Source organism: Fistularia commersonii, chromosome 4 (genome assembly GCF_037954325.1).
Source record: "Fistularia commersonii isolate RoL2024-O1a breed Wild chromosome 4, RoL_Fcom_v1.0, whole genome shotgun sequence".
Lineage (NCBI taxonomy): Eukaryota > Metazoa > Chordata > Actinopteri > Syngnathiformes > Fistulariidae > Fistularia > Fistularia commersonii.
In genome coordinates this window covers 11,917,615-11,935,781 of record NC_141287.1, presented here as the reverse complement: position 1 = coordinate 11,935,781, position 18,167 = coordinate 11,917,615, and the positions used below count along the sequence as shown (strand labels likewise).

Sequence of the window (18,167 nt, the reverse complement as noted above, 5' to 3'; positions counted from 1 at the left end):
TCGGGAGGAGATGCTGGATATATTGATCGAAGCGGCAGGAGCAGCGCCGGCGCAAACTCCGGAGGGTGTTCAGGTCTTAGCGAGGGGTCTCTGCTCGCTCATCCGGGACGGCTCCGAGCTCAGTGCCTCTGCTCAGGTACCATGAAGTACTCGCACGAGAACGTATGCGATGGGCAGTAAATATGACATTGTAGTACTTTCTCACTTTGACTGATCAGCCTTTTAGTATCTGAACGAAAATACAAACAAGATAAGCAATGCTATGCTAACGGGAATCAAATAAATTGGAATTCTGTGTGTGTGTGTGTGTGTGTGTGTGGCATTGATTCTCACCCCAGGAAGGCGCCTCCCTGTTGCTCGCCAACCTCAGTCAGACTCTCCTCCACATGATAGGGGACCAAAGCGCCGAGGCTTGGAGGCAAGTGAGGACTGCGGCGGGCTACGTGGTGGAGGGAGCGAGCAGCATCCTGGGTTTCTCCACCAATGTGAGTCCTCTCACCCCCAACAGGTGAAGTCACCTGACACCAGGAGCGCGTCAGCTAGCTTCTAACTTGGAGCGTTCCATTAGTTAGCATGAGAGGGTGAATGGTTGGATTTTTCTACATGTAGCCCTGTGACTGACAGGTGACTACTCATGGTTAAAACCCGCCTCTCGTGTAGTGACTGCTATGATTGGCTTCAGCTCATTTGGAGCAATGTTAGCATGATAAGCAACATTATAGATGAATGAATGAATTATATCCAGGATTTGTAGAAGTACGCCTACTGAGGACTCCATAGAGGTCTGGTCACAACAGCGTGACTGTTGGGTGTCCTCCCAAAACGGTACGCTCCTTCCTGTGACTGTAACGGCACCATCTGGCTAGTTGGGCCGGCCAAGAGCCCTCCATCGCAGAGACTGCCATCTCTCCAAAAGAGCAAATGGATATTTTGCCTCATCCTCGAGAACAGGCTTAGCAGTGTTATGTTTTGTACGGACCCAAATGCAACACAGGGAACCACACCAATGGACCAGGTTTGAAAAAGTTTACTGGTGGTCCAGCAGCAGAAGCAGAAGGCCAGGTAGGGGAGCATGGGCACCTGGAAGCGGGCGGGTGGCTCATCACTATGATGGAACGAGTCCGTCTCCTCTACCTCAAGGGACCGGCTTCAGCACGAGAGTCAGGTTCTTGATATCTGGACAGCACGACGGGAATGACCCAGACTGCGGTTCAAACTTGGGTGTCCGGTCACCGATTTCTGGTCTCCAGCATTTAGTTTCTGGCCTCTGGTCCGGTCGAAGGGCGTGGTGACGTTTCGCGTGCTAGCGAGCTGTCCGGTCAGTCGTTTGCAACGTTTACCTAAATTTCACACGGGAAATAGTCGGTGAGTGGAGAAGACGAAAACACCCTCGGGCGCTTTTGACAAGAACCTAATAAAAAACTACCCCTTTGAAAAAAGCGTCAAGACAGAAGGGCGCCCTTCATTGAGCGGAGATTTGTTCTGGGTTCCTGTCTGGTAAAAGATAGTGTTTCCATATTGTCTTTGCCAAGTGCTTGCCCGTGGGGGAAAGTTGGGTTTCTGTAATTCATTTTAATGAGTGCTGGCAAGACAGAAGTCTCATCATCTTAAAGCGTGTGGTCCAGACGTGGCTTCCATGGAAAGTGTCACGATTCGTGGTTCGTGATTTGGCGCGATATAGATAAAATCCGACTTGACTTGCTACCATCGTTTACAGAGGGACGTCTCAGAGTCCGTCCTCATCGCCCTGGGCAACACGCAGAGAGCGCTGCTGATGTTTCACCGAACCAACGACGATCCGACGATTATCCAAAGAGCGGATGTGTCTGTGTTTGTCAGACGGTGGGTCTCACAGCCACGAGGTGTCCCGAGAGGACTTGCTTATCTTAGCTTAGCATATCCCAGATAAAGCCCGTCATGGGCACAGCTGAAAGAGGCAGTCTTTTGCCAACTTATTTGAAGATTTTCTGACAACATAAGCAGCTGGTCCTGTGGGAAACACTTTCAGTAATTCCTCAGTAATTACAACTGTTCTATTTTCTTTTTAAATGGCTCAGAAAATGAGACATTTCAGCACCTAGACATATAAATTACAAATCATTCGTTCTATTTTTTCATTTCTCGGTCGTCAGTCAGTGACAGATTGGTGTGTTTACAAACGCTTTCAGATTTCACTAAAGGACAAAGTTGTGCACACATACACACACACACACACACACTCATTGGTGTACCCTGAAAAATGTGTCAACACAGTTTGATGTTTAACAGTATTTTGACATTTCTTGTTAGCCTTGTCGTCAGCCAGCATTTACCACAGACTTTTCATATTTTGTTTATCTTTTTTGTGGTTTGATAACATCGCTGGCATCTTGAATTTCATACCTCAGGGTGACACCACAAAACTTGCACTTGGAGCCCATCACCATCCCCAATTGCACCTGTGCTGCCTTTGGCTTCCCGCCCCTGCCCCTGAGCAAGAGTCACCCAGAGGCACCTGTGGACGTAAGGGTAGGTCATGCAATAAATAGATACATAAATAAATCTTTTTTTCTTTTCTCTTGCTCCATTTGGGGATCTCCACAGACAATCAACTGCTTCTCTCTAAAGCTTACACCAACTAATTTCGTGTCCAAAACTCCTCTCTGGTCCACCTCTCCTGGCTGATCCAACCTCAGCATCCTTCTACCATTCCTCCTCAGCAAAAGTTTAAACCATCTTTTTACCTCCAGAACCTCTAACGTGCTATCCTTCTGATGGATTCATTCCTGATCCTGCCCATCCTCCTCACTCCCAAAGAGACCCTCAACATTGTGACCTTTGTTACTTCTCAGTGTCTTGAAACTAAATTACATGGCTGCACTCGCCACCTTCTTCACTTTCCTCCACTCATTCCAATAACCTGACACTTGTTTCTTCACCTCTTCTCCACCCTCTCCATTGACCCTTGGTACCTAAAGTCCTCCAACTTCTCTATCTCTGCTTCACTGTCCAACTTGGGTCTTGCTATGGCTAACCTTCATCCCTCTACTTTCCTGGGTGTACCTCTGCCCCTCTAGATGTTCCTCCACTTGTGACCTGCATTCACTACAGATGACAATGTCACAGGCAAACATCATAATCCATGGCGATTCGTACCTAACCTCATCTATCAGCCTCTCTGTCACCATAGTGAACAGGAATGGGCTCAGAGCTGAACTCGGATGTAGTCCCACCTCTACCTATGTCTCACATTTCTCATACATGTCTTGCACCCCCTCCAACACCTCTCAGTCACACATATGTCTTGTGTCTTGCAGCCAAACATTAAACTCCATGGTAATGTAATACAATCAATAAATTCACAGATGCTGAGTTTAGGCACCAATCCGTTTTCCTGGAGCGGGAAGGGCAACATCAGCGGGCTGATCGGAGCCCTGTCCCTTGCGGCAGAAAACGGCTCTGCCATCCCTCTGCAGAACCTCAGCAAGGATATCGAGGTGTGCGAAGTGTCAAACCACCCTGCTCCAAAACCGGGAACATGTACTACCACAGATTATCTAGTTCTACTAACCCCCGTTACCTTTTTCTTGCAATGATCCTTCCTGTAGGTTCGGCTGCCGAGGCCAGGGAGCCAGCAGGTGAACATTTCTGTGCTGGACCTGAGGAACTTCAGCACCACTGTTCTGGACATTTCCTCGGCCGAAGACACGTTGGTTCTGAAGGTCCGCTTCCTCTGGGGGAAATGAAGATATACTGTCACCTCTACTTTCATAACAAAAAAACTACTGCTCAGTATATATCCATGTCACCATTAACGTTGAAGCAAAGTTAGTGGTGTGAGAGGTCTTTTAGAAGATGGAACAATTTTTGATGTCTTCAGGCTCACAGTATCAAATGTATGCCATTGTAGTCATTTAATCCCAAAATATTCATTCAAATCCTAAATGTACTGCTAAAGGATACTTCAAGACGTTAATAAGTCAAGTATTCTGTCATCCAGGAGGTATTTCCCCTGCTTGATTGCAAGAATTTTGACCAGATAGGAGGAAATGTTATGGCCTTTCCATCCGAAAATTCAGCCTTCCGGACTTAAGGGGCTGTTCTTTACTTTTGCCAAAGATTTCAAAGCATTCCAAGTGTGTAAAAAAGTGATACATGACATTCTTTTTCTCCAAAGATGATGCCCTCAGAGGACGGTCTCCCTTTCAAAGTGTTGCTGGGCCATCAGAGCTACCCGACCCAAGCACATCATGTCGCTGTGACCCAGATGCCTCACGAGGGAAACACGCTCGGTACAACATTCCTTTTAAATTTGAAATGCTATTTATTTAATTCTTAACTTAGAATACCAGGAGTGTGTACTAAAGGTAAAATATTTCCTCAAAGAATGTCGATAGAGAAGTAGGAGAATGTCAGAGGGAGCTTACAGGGCAGGACCAAAAACTATGATCATATGAGAAAGTCATGCCAGAGAAGTATGTTAGAATGGTGCAGGACATGTATGCTAACTGTGAGATAGTGGTGAGGTGTGCTACAGGTGTGATAGAGAAGTTCAAGGTGGAGTTGGGACTACATCAGGGATCAGCTCTGATCCCCTTCTTGTTTGCAGTGGTGATGGTCAGGCTGACAAATGAGGTTAGACAGGAATCTTCATGGATTATGATGTTTTTAGAGGACAATGTGAATCTGCAATGAGATCAGGGAGCAGGTAAAGGAAGATCTAGGGAGGTGGAGGTATGCTCTGGAAAGGACGGGGGTGAAGGTTGATCACAACAAGACAGAATACGTGTGAATGAGAGGGACCCAAGTTGAAGCATTGAGCCAAGGGGAGTGGAGATAAAGAAAGAAGAGGATTTTAAGTACCTAGGATCACCAGTCCAGAGTGGTGGAAAAGAGGGGAAGAAAAGTGATCAAGCAGGTTGGAATAGGTTGAGCAAAGTGTCCGGGACGATGTCAACGGATCAGGCAGAATGAAAGGAAAGATAAAGTGGATTGAGGTGAGACCAGCCATGTTGTCTGGTTCAGAGGTCCTCTTTGGGAGCGAGGAGAATGGATAGTATCAGAAATTAGTCCATCTGGGGACAGTGTATGTTACATGTTATAGAGATAATGTCAGACAGAGATGGTTTGGACATGTACATAGTGGGGCAAATGATCTGCAATTGCAACTCCTCAAGGGATAGGTCCAAAGGAAAAGAAGATTTTACCTTAAAAGGGTTGAAAGTGAGGCCTTCTCAGGGTTTGTATATTTGTGTGTGATGCAGATGAGCGGTACACATGGCTGCTAGACCCCAAGACTTTGAAAGGGAACACAGGGGTGCACTACCTTGTGGTGAGACCCATCCTGGGCCCGGGTGTCAAAGAGGTCAACGCCACTTTATCCATAAGATCATTCGCCACATCATGTCGCTTCTGGGACAAATTAGAATCAGAATGGAGGGACCGCGGATGCAGAGTAAGTACGGTACCTTAACCCACCTGTCCCTCACGCCCTGATATCCAAACCTTTAGTAGTCAGGTGGCCTTTCTGACCCCCAAGGTTGGAGCCAGGTCCTCGCCTTTGGTCGCCAGCTGCCTTTGCAACCACCTGACCTTCTTCGGCAGCTCCTTCTTTGTCACGCCCCATCTAGTGGACCCATCACGCAGCGCAGAGCTGTTCAGGACCTTCACCACGAATCCTGTGGTCGTTTGCTTCATTGGGAGCCTGTTCGCCGCCTACCTGCTGGTTGTGGTGTGGGCACGGCGAAGGGACGCCCAAGACACTGCCAAGGTGCGCGATGTCCACCAGGGTGGCATCTTTCATATCCAACCCTTCCTGTTGTTTCACTCAAAAAGGCCTCATTCACGGCATGTGCTTCAGGAGAGGTTTGCGCCACTGGCTTTGTAGCTGGACGTATGTGCACATTCGGGGGTGCCAGGGGTTTTTGTGGGCAAGCACGTGCACCGGCTGTCCTTCAAAGTAATGTATCCAGGGGCTTTGCTGGTTTTTCCATTACACAAAAATGCAAATGGTTTGATGTCTCCATAGGTGGCCCCTGTGAGTGTAAAGTCACCAGTCCAGGTTATGCCCTGCCTCTTGCCCAATGAAAGCTGGGATTGGCTACATTTGTTTAATCTTTTAGTTTTGTATTGGTGAATTATCAGGTGAAGGTGACTGTGCTGGAAGACAACGATCCCAGGGACGAGTACCGCTACCTGCTGAGCGTGAGCACCGGGTTTCGGAGGGGCGCTGCCACTTCCTCCCGGGTCGGTTTATAATCTTCTCTTCCGCTTTTAAATCCTTTTTATCTGTGTACCTCGGGCCTCCAATCCATGCAATTTTTTTTTTTAGGTAACCATCATTTTGCTGGGCGCGGAGGGGAGCAGCGAGCCGCATCACCTGATAGACAAGAAGAAGCGTCTGTTTGAGAGGGGGGCGGTGGATATATTCCTGCTGACCACCCCTTTCTCCCTGGGAGACCTACACAGTGTCAGACTGTGGCACAACAACGCTGGGAGCCACAGCGCCTGGTAGGCCTATGGGGGCAGTTGCACGTCTTGGATACCTTGTTGATCTTTTGGCCCGTTCTGATCTGAATCAGCTGAGGAGGCACACAATGTTGGCCTTGTAGCGATTAGCGATTGAATTAGCGATTAGCGATTGAATCTGAAACCTGGAACTTCATCCACAACCTGCGCCCCCTCCAACCAATGCTCATCCCACGAAAGGAGATTTGAATAAAACATATTTCATCCCTGGAAGTCAGTCAGCTCAGATTATGCATTAGTAGCGGTTAGCTTGACTGAGTTAGTTTAACCTCTGGGTTTCACAACAGACCTGAACACTGAATGTAGGCAGGCTATTTATCTTTTTTTTTCAAGCAGCAGATGCTTTTTTTTAACTTAACAAGATTTAACTTGTCTGTATTTTCCCCTCCAGGTATGTCAGTAGAGTTTTGGTCTGTGACCTGCAGACCAAGCAGAGGTGGCACTTCCTTTGCAACTCCTGGCTGGCCATCGACACGGACGACTGTTCCCTAGACAAAGTTTTCCCCGTATCCACGGAGGCGGACCTGAAAAAGTTCAGGTAAAGTGTCTGGGTTGTGAGTGGATGAAACAAGGCAGCTGAGCAATGTTTGTCCAAAAAAAACTAGCAGGCAGGTTTACTGAGAAATCTATTTCAAGTTTGGAAGCGGAGCTGGAACCACTGCTGGCCTTGTCATGGCTGGCAACATTTGAAATGACTTGGTGTCACATGTATTCATGGGATCTACAATAAAGATTTGCTGGATTCCAGGGAGAAGGGAATGACACAATTGAGTTTGGAACTGGAAGGGGGTCAACAACAAATAGTCAGGATCTTCCGGGATCTTTTAGTGTAAACTAGGTGATGAATTAAAGCGTGTACCAGTCAGGCAAGGGATGGTTGGAGGAAGCTGGGGTATTCCTGTATAAGGCCTCTGGAGACATGTTCTACCAACTGTCCAGGTCGAATTTGGTTCCAGGAACTACCCTCCTCCAGGGGTACCTTTTAGTTCTGCATCTGCAAAGTGCACCTCAAGAGGGAGAAGAGGGAAAAACAACAACATGGAGGTGTTCTGCAAGGCAAGAATAAGAACCATGGACCATCAGATGGGTTGAAGCAGGCCTGGCCAGCCTGTGGCTCCCGAGCTGCATGCGGCTCCTATGCTGGAGCATGGAGAAACGGCTAACTTCCGTAAAGGCTTTCAGAGCCACAAAAAGTTTCTACAATGTGAAAATGTCAGCAGCACACCTGTTCAACCTTCAAGGGTAGGAGAACATATCAATAGAACCCCTCCTCTCTCATTCAAAAGCCCAGAATCATTTACAAATATTCATTCCCCCAAAAAAACGTCCCTTTTGTCATTAATAATGTTGCTTCTATTGGCGCCAAAGGCTTCAAGGTGTCACTCCAGGCAAAATTTTGGACTACTGAAATTATTTAAAATGGTGATTCACCGGGTGTCACCATGTACTCCCCACTCCTGCCTGGGTTTTTGCCAGGTTCTCCGTTTAATTTCCATCATCCCAAAAAAAATCAGCAGGGTCATTGAAGACCATCTTAAACTATCTGTAGGTGTTAGAGGGTGAGTAGTTGGATTTCAGGATGTGCGACCCTGTGATTGACCTGTGAGCCGTTCATAAAGTTTCATTCATTCACTTCCCATTTTTCTCGCCACTTTTCTTTCTCTTCCAGCAATTTGTTCCTGGCCAAGACGACGAAGGACTTCAGTGACGGACACCTCTGGTACTCTGTAGTCGGTCGGCCGCCAAACAGCAACTTCACCCGCGTTCAGCGGGTGTCCTGCTGCTTCTCCCTGCTACTGTGCACCATGCTAACCGGCATCATGTTCTACGGCATCCCGGAGGACCCGTCGGAGCAGACCATGGACCTAGGTACCGCGCCCGAAGAGTTGGAGGATAGCGCCTTTCCGCTCATCTACTTCTTTGTACAAGCACACTGTGTTCAGTTGCATTGGATTATTCAAGTGACCCAAAGCAATCTGTGTTGACCGAGAGGGGCGATGTGGGCGAATACTGCCATTTTACATGAGTCAAACTAGCTCCATTTACTTGAAATAAACCCAGCAGGCACCTGTCTGTCTGCTATATTTGATTAAGGCCATGATGCAAAGCAACCCAAATTCCACAGAGTCCATTTATCAACCACCCTCCTTTCCATTCCCCGTCAGAGATAAGAGGTTGTGATACGCTCACGCTGGGGCAAATTTGATAGGGACCAGACTTAATGTGGTCGGGGGATCGGTTGGCGCCTGATGCGTCCGTGGGGTGAAATTAAACCGACCCCGGCTGCTTTCCACGGTTGTCACACCAGCCCATTATTTCTCCGATAATAAATTGAGGTCAGGGTTTATGAATCCCGGACCTTAAAAGCGGGTAAAAGATGACGCCGATCGGTCCAGTCCTTGATATACCCCCCCCCCCCCCCTCTTTCAATCCTCCAGGGCATTTCGAGTTCACCTGGCAACAGTTCATGATCGGGGTTCAGAGTTCGCTCATGATGTTTCCCATCAACATTCTCATTGTGGGAGTCTTCAGAAACGCCCGTCCGTGGGCGGCGTCGTGTTGCACACGCCGGACAGAGGGCGGGTCTGAAGAGGCGAATCCATCCAAAGACACCGTGGACAGCCTGACTTTAGATGGCGTCATCCAGGTAGGTGTCCTTCTACCGTCACATTAGCACTCACAGCCAAAAAAAGCTATCAACGCGGATCTCGTTCCTGTTTCCTCAAACGAATCAAGTTCCATTTTTTTTTTAAACGAGATAAATTCACGTGAATCCCCCCTCCCAGGACATCATGAGAATGGTGCGGTCGCTCTCTGGGACTGTAAGAAGCACCGCAGCGGATGCCAATGGTAAACTGGGACTTGCGCCACAGGTGGACATCGACGCCGCGCTCTCCGCATTGGACGATGTTGTCAGACAGAGCGAGGATACCTTCTCCCTGGCTCCGCCCCCAGGTTTGTCCTTCAGCAGATTCTGACTCACAGGTGCGAGAGCCAGGCTAACATTAAGTCAACAACAGGAAGCTGTATTGGGTCTAACACATGCTAGCGGCTACTCTGCTAATAGCAACCAGTGGAGACTATTAGCATTCGTATGGTATTTGAGGATCCCTGTTGGGGGCGGGGCTTGTTTTATGTTCTACCCTGTTACGCCATGACATCATAGGGGAAAAAGAGATACCATTGGTGCAAAATCCAGCAGAACTCAGTAGGTTAAACTCCTGTCTCCTAATTTGTCTCTTCTGGTTCTAAGATACAGAGCATCCCCAGCAGAACCCATTTAGCAGATCCCATTTAATTTTCCGAGAGTCTGTTCTCAGAGAGTGCAAGGGTTCTAAACCATGACAGACTGGATGTGCTGAAGAAGTTCACACTTTGTAAAGGTGCATGGCAGCGCGAGCCATTCTAATCTTTCAGGTAACTCATTATTATTAGTTTGATGTGTCGCAGGTGGGGACGGATTTCAACGCTGACAGCCATGCTAATGCTAATGAAGCCGGAAATATAAGGGTGTTGAAGACTGGGAGTCTTCTGTGCTATTTTGACGTGAAGGAAATTGGATTAGCCCCTAATGACCTCATTTCCCGAGACCAATGAGCCTGCGGGAGTTGGGTTTGAGAAAAGAAGTTCAACCTCGTTTTAGAGGTGGTGAGGAAACTCCGCCTTCACTGCTCAGCATGCAGAAGGCTGCTACGCTGCTCATTAAGGAGTATCGTATCATATTTTGTGTGCGTAGCGAGTGTGAGGCGCGGACCCGCTGAGACCAGAGTAGCGCAATCAGCTGCCAATGAAGCTCCATGCAAAGAAGAACTTGGAAAACTAACTTAGCAGTTAGTAATTCCCATTCCCAGTAGCGCTTCCAGCACCGTTGTTTACAGGAGACACTTATTTACTCTTAAACAACCTGCTTTTGCGCTCGTGATCGCCCCCTCCTGGTCGCTTGTTGCCGTTGGCGTTATTCCACTTTGCCCGAAACCCCGGTTTGTGCTATTTGACCCCGAATCACTTTTGTTTTTGTTCTAAATAAAACCAGGACGTCTGACCCTGACTGAGCACTTCCAAGCTCTCGTAGCAGTACATTTTGCTCTGTGCAGGAACTCTGGCCCTGAAACTGCTGTTCTGAAATGGATGAACCCAACACAAGATGACAATTTTTATCATGAATAGTCTAGATTATTATTAGTACTATAACTAGTAATTGCCAAGATACTTCAAGGATGCAAGAGCACAACCTTGTAGTACAACAGATGGTAGTACAACGTACACAATACCTGTACTCGGCGCAGTAGAGCAGTCGGAGCTGAAGGAAAGGGGGTATTTGGCAGTGCCATGTCACTGACAGTGAAGAAGAAGAAGAACTTTTAGAGTTTTAGAGTTTAAAAAATGCCCAACACAGGGATTTGACAGGAATACATTCAACAAGAACATGTAAAGATATAGTATAGCTCAGTGGCAGGGGGTCAACATAGAAAGACGACATCAACTCGCCACGGTTGTTCACAGAGCATAAAACGCTTCCTCCAAAAAAAAAATCCCCCAAGTTACGAGTTAAAGAAAAGAAATTAAATTCCACTTTTAGATAAGTCTTAATCAGTGCTTTTGAGAGCATTAGTGGATTCTCGTTCCCTTGATTGTGGGGTATCTTTTTCCGCGTCAGCCAGATGGCAATACTTTGGACCCAAAATAAATGAATGGAAAGTAAAGATAACCCTCCAACCATGGAATAAACCATTTAAGAAACAAAACAGTGGAAGTATCCTGTGCATTCAATAAACTAATGAGGCAATGCTTCAGAGGGTGAACAAAACAAACCGTCTCCGTGGCGCCGTGCACAAACGTCCACTGGAGGTCACCTGCCCGCTTTTTGAGAGGCGGCTCGTACCAGGCTCGCCAGCTCCTCTTCGGAGAGGTGTCTGGTCCGAAGAAATTTCGCCGCTTGGATTCTTTCACTTGTGATCGGGGGCACGGATTACATAGAGGGCTTTTTTTTGTCTGTAGCCTTAAACGCCTTCGAGCTTCGAAGGTCAGTAACGGGTCATCTTTGTCCAACCCGCTCTCCAACCCGCGTCAGGATGGTCAGCGAGGGGAACCTGTGGTCAATGTTCACGTTCCATAACTCGTGGCGGGAGTGATCCGGCACAAAGCACTTCAGGCGGGGAGGGAGAGCATCACAGATTTCCATAGTAACGCCGGTGATCTGCCTGGCAGAGGTGGTGCATTTAGAATCCGTCAGATTCCCCAATTGGTACGCAAATCCCCTGATTTATACACATAAATACAACATGTAATCCTATCCATGTACTTGTCAAAACACATGTATGTACGTTACATATATTTTTACATACCTTTAACTTTATCTTTATTATTTCTTTTTTTATCTTTATTGTTTTTTATTTTATTTTCATTATTCTTGATTTATTCTTTATTTTTTAGATACTTCTATTTTGAACTGTACTTTATTCTTTGAGCCGGAGCCGTTTTGAACAAAAAAGCAATTTCCCCTTTGGGAATCAATAAAGAATTCTGATTATGGGTATCCGTACTCCGTGCCGGAGAGACGGAGGGGGAACGCCGTGTCTCCGGTAAGCAGGCACCGCCGGGAAGGCACGTGGGCGCATCTCCTTGCCAAAACAATCAAAAACAGCAATCAAAAAATTACAAGTGTGAACAGAAAAAAAGAAACCAAAAAAAAAAAAAAAAAAGTACATCTACGGGAAAAGGCGAGTGGAAAAGTGGCCCAAATGGTACAAAAAGACATATTCGATCTCCGCCTCCCTTTCGCGCTTGAAGAAGAACAAGAAAAAGAAGAAGTAGAAGCACGCATCCTCTGGATCCTTGCCCACTGTGACAATGTATACATGCCTGATGGTTTTCACTTTTTGTCTTGGAATATAGAGAAACAGAAGCTGGGAAAATATGGAAACTAATGTGTGTGTGTGTGTAGGATTGCACCCAGTCCTGCAGTCAAGCCACGTGCACCTTATTATACTGAAATTCTGATGTTCCCAGGGAGCGGTCGCGGTGGCACGGCCCTGGGGAGCGATGGCGGCGCAGAAACCCAGGCGACGAGAAGCAGCAAAGCCTGGCGCCTCCTCCGTCGGCTGCACCTCCTGGAGAAGGACCTGGGACTCCTGGAGGCCTCCGCGTTCCCCGAGCCAGACGCCCACAGCCGGGCTCTGCTGCAGCTCCGGGCCACGATGGGCCTGGTGGAGGGTCGGCTCCGGGTGTCCCGCGGCGACGACCTCCGGGGACCCGCCCAGGCAAGGTGAGGGGGGAACTTACCCCGAGACAGGGAGTAGAAAAACATGGAGGAGGTTCACTGGAGACAATAAACTTCCCAGGCATGTGAATGAAAGGGTGAATCGGTCTCTACATGATGTGCATGAGAGGGTGAATGTTGTATTTCTCCATCTGGTGAATTGTTGTATGTCTTAACGTGATGTATGCATGGTGAGTGAATGGTTGTCTATGTGATGTGAATGATTGGGTGAATGGATTAATGTCTTGATAATATTTGATGAGAGGGTGAATGTTTGTATGTCTCCATTTGACATATGAATGAGAGGGTAAATGTTGTATTTATCCATCTGACGTGGAAATGAATGAGTGAATTCTTGGATGAGAGGGTGAGTGCTTGCACGTCCCGATGATATTTGACGAGTGGGCGAATGTCATATTTCTCCATCTGATGAATGACCAAGTGAATAGTTGGATGTCACTATATGACGTGAATGAGAGGGTGAAAGTCGTATTTCCCCATCTGATGTATGAATGAGGGAGTGAATCGTTGTCTATATGGCATGACTGACTGAGTGAATGGTTGCCTGTCTCTATGTGACGTGAATAGGAGGGTGAATGGACGTATGTCTTGATGATATTTAATGAATGGGTGAATGACTGAGTGAATGGTTGCATGTTTCTACATGACATGAATGAGAGGGTGAATGTTGTATTTCTCCAGCTGAGTCATGAATGAGTGAGTGAATTGTTCTACGTCTCAATGGGATGTATGGATGAGTGAGTGAATCGTTGTCAACATGACATGAATGACAGGGTGAATTGTTGTTCGTCTGTATATGTGGCCTTGCGATCGGTCCAGAGTGAGGCTCCCCCAGGCCTAGTCAGCTCTACATGGAGTAAGGCTAATGAGTGAATGAATGAATGAATGGATGAATGGCTGAATAAATTCAGATGTTGCATTTTCATACAGCATGTCTGTCATCAGTCTGTATCTGCATGCACTTTATACCTCATAGTGTAATGTTCACAGTTTAAGGTAACCGTGCACTTTCCATTGCTAATTTGCACTCTATAATTATTATTGTTTTGATCATTTCACAACATCGTGGGATTGTGAGAAACGTCTTCTCCATCCCTCTGGATGTCCAGGACATGCTAATTTTGATATTTGCCTTTGTAATATTAAAAAAAATAAATAAAATGACTGGGTGGACAACAAAGATGGGCGGCAGGTGTGATATCCATGACAACGCATTGCAGGTCGAGCCACGGCGGCGGCAAAGAAAGCGGGGATGCTTGGTTGCCGTGGCGACAGTGTCGCTCTGCCCTCCTCCCCTGGTGGTTCGTCTTCGTCGGTTGGGTGCTGGTGGCGGCCACCGCCGGCGCGTCGGCGTACTTCACCATGCTCTACGGCCTCAAGTTCGGGAAGGAGCGCTCGGTGAGCTGGCTGGTTTCCATGGCGATCTCCTTCCTCCAGAGCCTGGTCATCATCCAGCCGTTAAAGGTGAGGCCGCACGGCTGACGACGCCCGCGAAACGGCGTCCACCGTCACTCATTCTGTTCACCGCAGGTGCTGCTCCTCGCCACTTTCTTCGCATTGGTGGTCAAAAAGGTCGAGGGCGAAGATTTTGAGAATGCCGCGCTCACGGGAAGTCACGGAAAAACGGGTGAGGGTTCAAATACGGAGTCTTTTAACGCTTTTTTTAAACTTTCATTCATCTAATCTGCATCCGCAGATGAAGTCGGCGGGCGTGCGGCGGCGCCGAGGGATTGCAGCCAGTACGAGCCTCCGCGCGCCGCCGACGTGGAAGAGATGAGGAGGAGGAAGAGGAAAGAGGAAAAAGCCTTTGCCTTCATCGTAGAGATTCTGAGTATGCTTTCAAAACTAATCCTCTTCTCCCTTTTAATTCATCATTTGCACTCTATTCATGTGTGAAAGTTAAGTTCTGACAAAATCAGATTAAAAAAGAAGACGAAGGCGAACGGCCGCCGGAGACACCTCGGGCAAAGACGGGCCACGAGATAAAGATCAGAATTTATCAGAAAAGTGAAATCCAATCTGAGTTGTCAAAATTGAACATCAGCAGATGAAATCGCTCTTAATTGGAAGCGCCTGAAGACAAACCTTTGATATTACAGGGTAATACTGTGTTATTACATGTAATGGATTGTGTTATTACACAGTAATAAAAGTGGCGACTGTCACCATGACAGCGGTTGATGATATTTCTAGGTGTATTAATTCTTAGAACTGTGCACGTGTGTGTGTGTGTGTTATGCAGTCTACGGGGGGTTCATGTGGACGCTGCTGCTGGTGGCGCACGGCCAGAGGGACCAGAACGCCTTCCTCCTCCACCGCCACCTGCAGCGCAGCTTCGTCGACGCGATGCCGGACAGCATGAGCCTGGACGGCGTGCTGGCCTGGGCCAACGCCACGTTGCTCGGCAACCTCTTCGGCGCGTATCCAGGTAAAATCACCCCTCAGACGTCGTCGCTGTGATTGACAGGTCACCGGGGGGAGGGTTATTCTGTTCATTTCATGACCTTTGACCTTCAGAGGTCGTTGAGGATGCTCGAGCTCTCCTCCCCGCTGCATTATTAAACCACCTCCGGCTCAGTGCCGTCGGGATCAAGGATGTGATTTCTGTAAGTCTGCCGCGTTTAAGGGTTTAATTGGATTTTTGAAAAGTTAGCGAGGTAATCTGCGATGAGCATAATCAGGAAGCTGAATTTTAATTGAAATGAATGAGCTTGTGTGTGTGTGTGTGTGTGTGTGTGTGTGTGTTTTTTAAGTGTCATCGCTCAGTTCACCTACACACCCAAAGGTCAAACTAGCATCTTCTGCTCACACTAAAAGTACCCACTCCTGCACCTCCCTGCTTATTATTGTGTAATATCATGGAATAGCTCCAGCGGTGGTTCACATGCTCGTGAGAGTTGAACTATCACATTCCTCCTCCCTTGAATGTTCTTGCAGCGGCCGCGTCTCAATCCCATGTTAACTACTTTTACCCTCCTGAGAACCTCACCATGTTCATCTCTGCGACCTCTCGTCTCCTCTTCAACTCCACTTTCTCCGAACCATTCAGCGTCGCTGGTCTCACCAGCGTTTTCTACACCGTTCCTTTCATTCTTGCTGATACTCTTTAATCAAACATCACCCCTGACACTTTTCTCCACCTGTTCCAACCTGCTTGAACCTGTTTCTTTACCTCTTTTCCGCACTCTCCATTGCTCTGGACTATACCACCTTCTTTATCTCCACTCCCTGTAGCCTCACCGCTCTTCTTGTTTACCTCTCATTCACACACATATATTCTGTCTTGCTGTTGCTGACCTTCATGTCTCTCCTTTCCACAGCATACCTCCACCTCTTTAAATGTTTCTCCACCGGTTCCCTCCTCTCACTACAGATCACAATGTCATCTGCAAACATCATGGTCCATGCAGATTCCTGTTTAACCTCGTTTGTTATCATTAGCAAACAACAGAGCTGATCCCTGATGTGTTCCCACCTCCACCTTGAACTTCTCTGCTACCCCAACAGCACACCTCACACCCGTCTCACAGCTAGCATACATGTCCTGCACCAGTCTAACATACTTCTCTGCCACTCCATACTTTCTCATACAATACCATAGTTCTTCCCTCTGCACCCCGTCATATGCTCTTTCTAGGTCGACAAAGCCACAATACAGCTCCCACTCCCAATATTCTCAAAGCAAATACTGCATCTGTAGTACTCTTTCTAGGCATGAAGCCATACTGCTGTTCACAAATGCTTACGTCCGCTCTTAGGGTTCATCACAGACGGGAACTCCAAATTGGTGGGCGCTGCCCGCCTCCGTCAGGTTAGGGTGAGGACCAACTCGTGTCAGATCGCCGCCTCGATGTTGGGCTCGGTACCGGCGTGCAATGCACCGTACTCATGGGAGGCAGAGGACACGGGTTCCTACTGGCCCGGCTGGGATGGCCCCGCGAGCAGCCTGCAAGCAGTTGACCCCTGGAGGTACCGGACGGGGGCCCAAATCCGAGCACGACCCTTCTGGGGAAAGATAGCGCTCTACAGGGGCGGGGGCTTTGTCGCAGAGCTCGGGCCAGACCTGCAAAACGCAAGCAGGTGAGAACAGGAGGTTGGTGTTCCAGGATCTCCATCTGCCTGGGTCCTTTCGGGGTTCTCCATTTGCCCAGGTCCTCTCCAAGTTCTCCATCTTCCAGCTTGCTCTCCTGGTTCTCCTTCTGCCTTGGTCTATTTTAGTTCCTTCATCTACCTGGGTTCTCAACCTGCATGGGTTCTTTCTGGGTTAAACGTCTCCCTCTATTGGTCCATTGAAGACAAAATTGTCCACGAATGGTTGGATGTCCATTTGTGGCCCTGTGATTGACAGGTGATCCATTCAGATCAAACTCCTGCCCCCTGTCCAATCACAGCTGTGATTGGCTACAACCCGTCAGCCTGTACTTCCCGTTTTACCCATTTTACGTATGCTTGATCTGTGTGCTTCGCTGGCAGCACCCTGGAGTATCTGTCCAGCAGAGGGTGGTTGGACGCCAACACCAGGGCGGTCTTTGCGGAGTTCACCATCTACAACGCCAACGTCAACCTGTTCTGCGCCGTCACACTCTCCCTGGAGACCACCGGTGTCGGTATGTCCTTGCCCGTTGGCGCCGTCTTTCTTTTTTCACTTTTTTTGGTGACAGTTTGAACTGGTTAGCATGCAGTGCGCTAACTCAAAACATGGGATTGTTCCTTGCCAAAGGAACCTTTCAGCTCCATAATGAGCTATGGACGGTCCGCCTCTACCAGAGCCCAGGTGGCTTCCACATTTTCGTCATGGCGGCGGAAATCGTGTACCTGCTCTTCATCCTCTACTACATGTTTCTCCAGGTCAGTAAGGGGCGCTCTATTCTGGCCGCTGGACTTTTAGCTTTAGCCAAAATGCCGACGTCAAGTCAAGTCAAACTGCTGAAGTCAAGCCGTCCAATGTCCCGAACGGCCTGATTTCGGCTTTTTTTTTTTTTTTTTTTTGCAAACCAAACCCAATCCTCTGACTGTAATGGTTTTACCCAACGCCCCCCCGCTCCTCACATTTTAATGATCTTTTGTGAAACCCTTCTCCTCCACCTTCTTTTTTTCTACTCTCTCTAATTAGAGGTAATTACAGCCTCTCCTCAGTTGCTATGGGGATGAGCTCCCCCCCCCCCCCCCCCCCCCAAGTCCTGAGGGAAAATAAAATAATCCCAGATCTAGTCAGGATCTGGGATTACTTCCTAGGCTGCGGTCGTGTACCACTGATTTTGCCTAAGCTGCGCTATTACTGCATTGCTACCGTTTTATTAATGTGTAATTACATCATGGATCCCACGGCACTAACAAATCACATCGAAGGAGTCTTAACAGTCCTTTCTAAATGTCCCGA

General features: G+C 47.9%; 1 protein-coding gene across 1 annotated transcript in view; it reads left to right on the top strand.

Moving 5' to 3' along the window:
* Positions 1 to 18,167, top strand: part of LOC147234697 (polycystin-1-like protein 2) — a 20,270-nt gene continuing 2,103 nt past the window's right edge. Inside the window, exons 1-22 of the mRNA XM_086145310.1 lie at positions 1 to 136; positions 339 to 485; positions 2,388 to 2,508; positions 3,345 to 3,476; positions 3,588 to 3,701; positions 4,157 to 4,271; positions 5,244 to 5,434; positions 5,519 to 5,749; positions 6,124 to 6,225; positions 6,311 to 6,489; positions 6,899 to 7,045; positions 8,177 to 8,376; positions 8,946 to 9,154; positions 9,294 to 9,462; positions 12,517 to 12,772; positions 14,008 to 14,251; positions 14,318 to 14,414; positions 14,484 to 14,618; positions 15,030 to 15,215; positions 16,546 to 16,867; positions 17,261 to 17,394; positions 17,508 to 17,635. Of these exons, the coding sequence (XP_086001436.1) occupies positions 484 to 485; positions 2,388 to 2,508; positions 3,345 to 3,476; positions 3,588 to 3,701; positions 4,157 to 4,271; positions 5,244 to 5,434; positions 5,519 to 5,749; positions 6,124 to 6,225; positions 6,311 to 6,489; positions 6,899 to 7,045; positions 8,177 to 8,376; positions 8,946 to 9,154; positions 9,294 to 9,462; positions 12,517 to 12,772; positions 14,008 to 14,251; positions 14,318 to 14,414; positions 14,484 to 14,618; positions 15,030 to 15,215; positions 16,546 to 16,867; positions 17,261 to 17,394; positions 17,508 to 17,635 (3,414 nt within the window). The 5' untranslated portion in view covers positions 1 to 136; positions 339 to 483. The remainder of the gene's footprint in view (positions 137 to 338; positions 486 to 2,387; positions 2,509 to 3,344; positions 3,477 to 3,587; positions 3,702 to 4,156; positions 4,272 to 5,243; positions 5,435 to 5,518; positions 5,750 to 6,123; positions 6,226 to 6,310; positions 6,490 to 6,898; positions 7,046 to 8,176; positions 8,377 to 8,945; positions 9,155 to 9,293; positions 9,463 to 12,516; positions 12,773 to 14,007; positions 14,252 to 14,317; positions 14,415 to 14,483; positions 14,619 to 15,029; positions 15,216 to 16,545; positions 16,868 to 17,260; positions 17,395 to 17,507; positions 17,636 to 18,167) is intronic.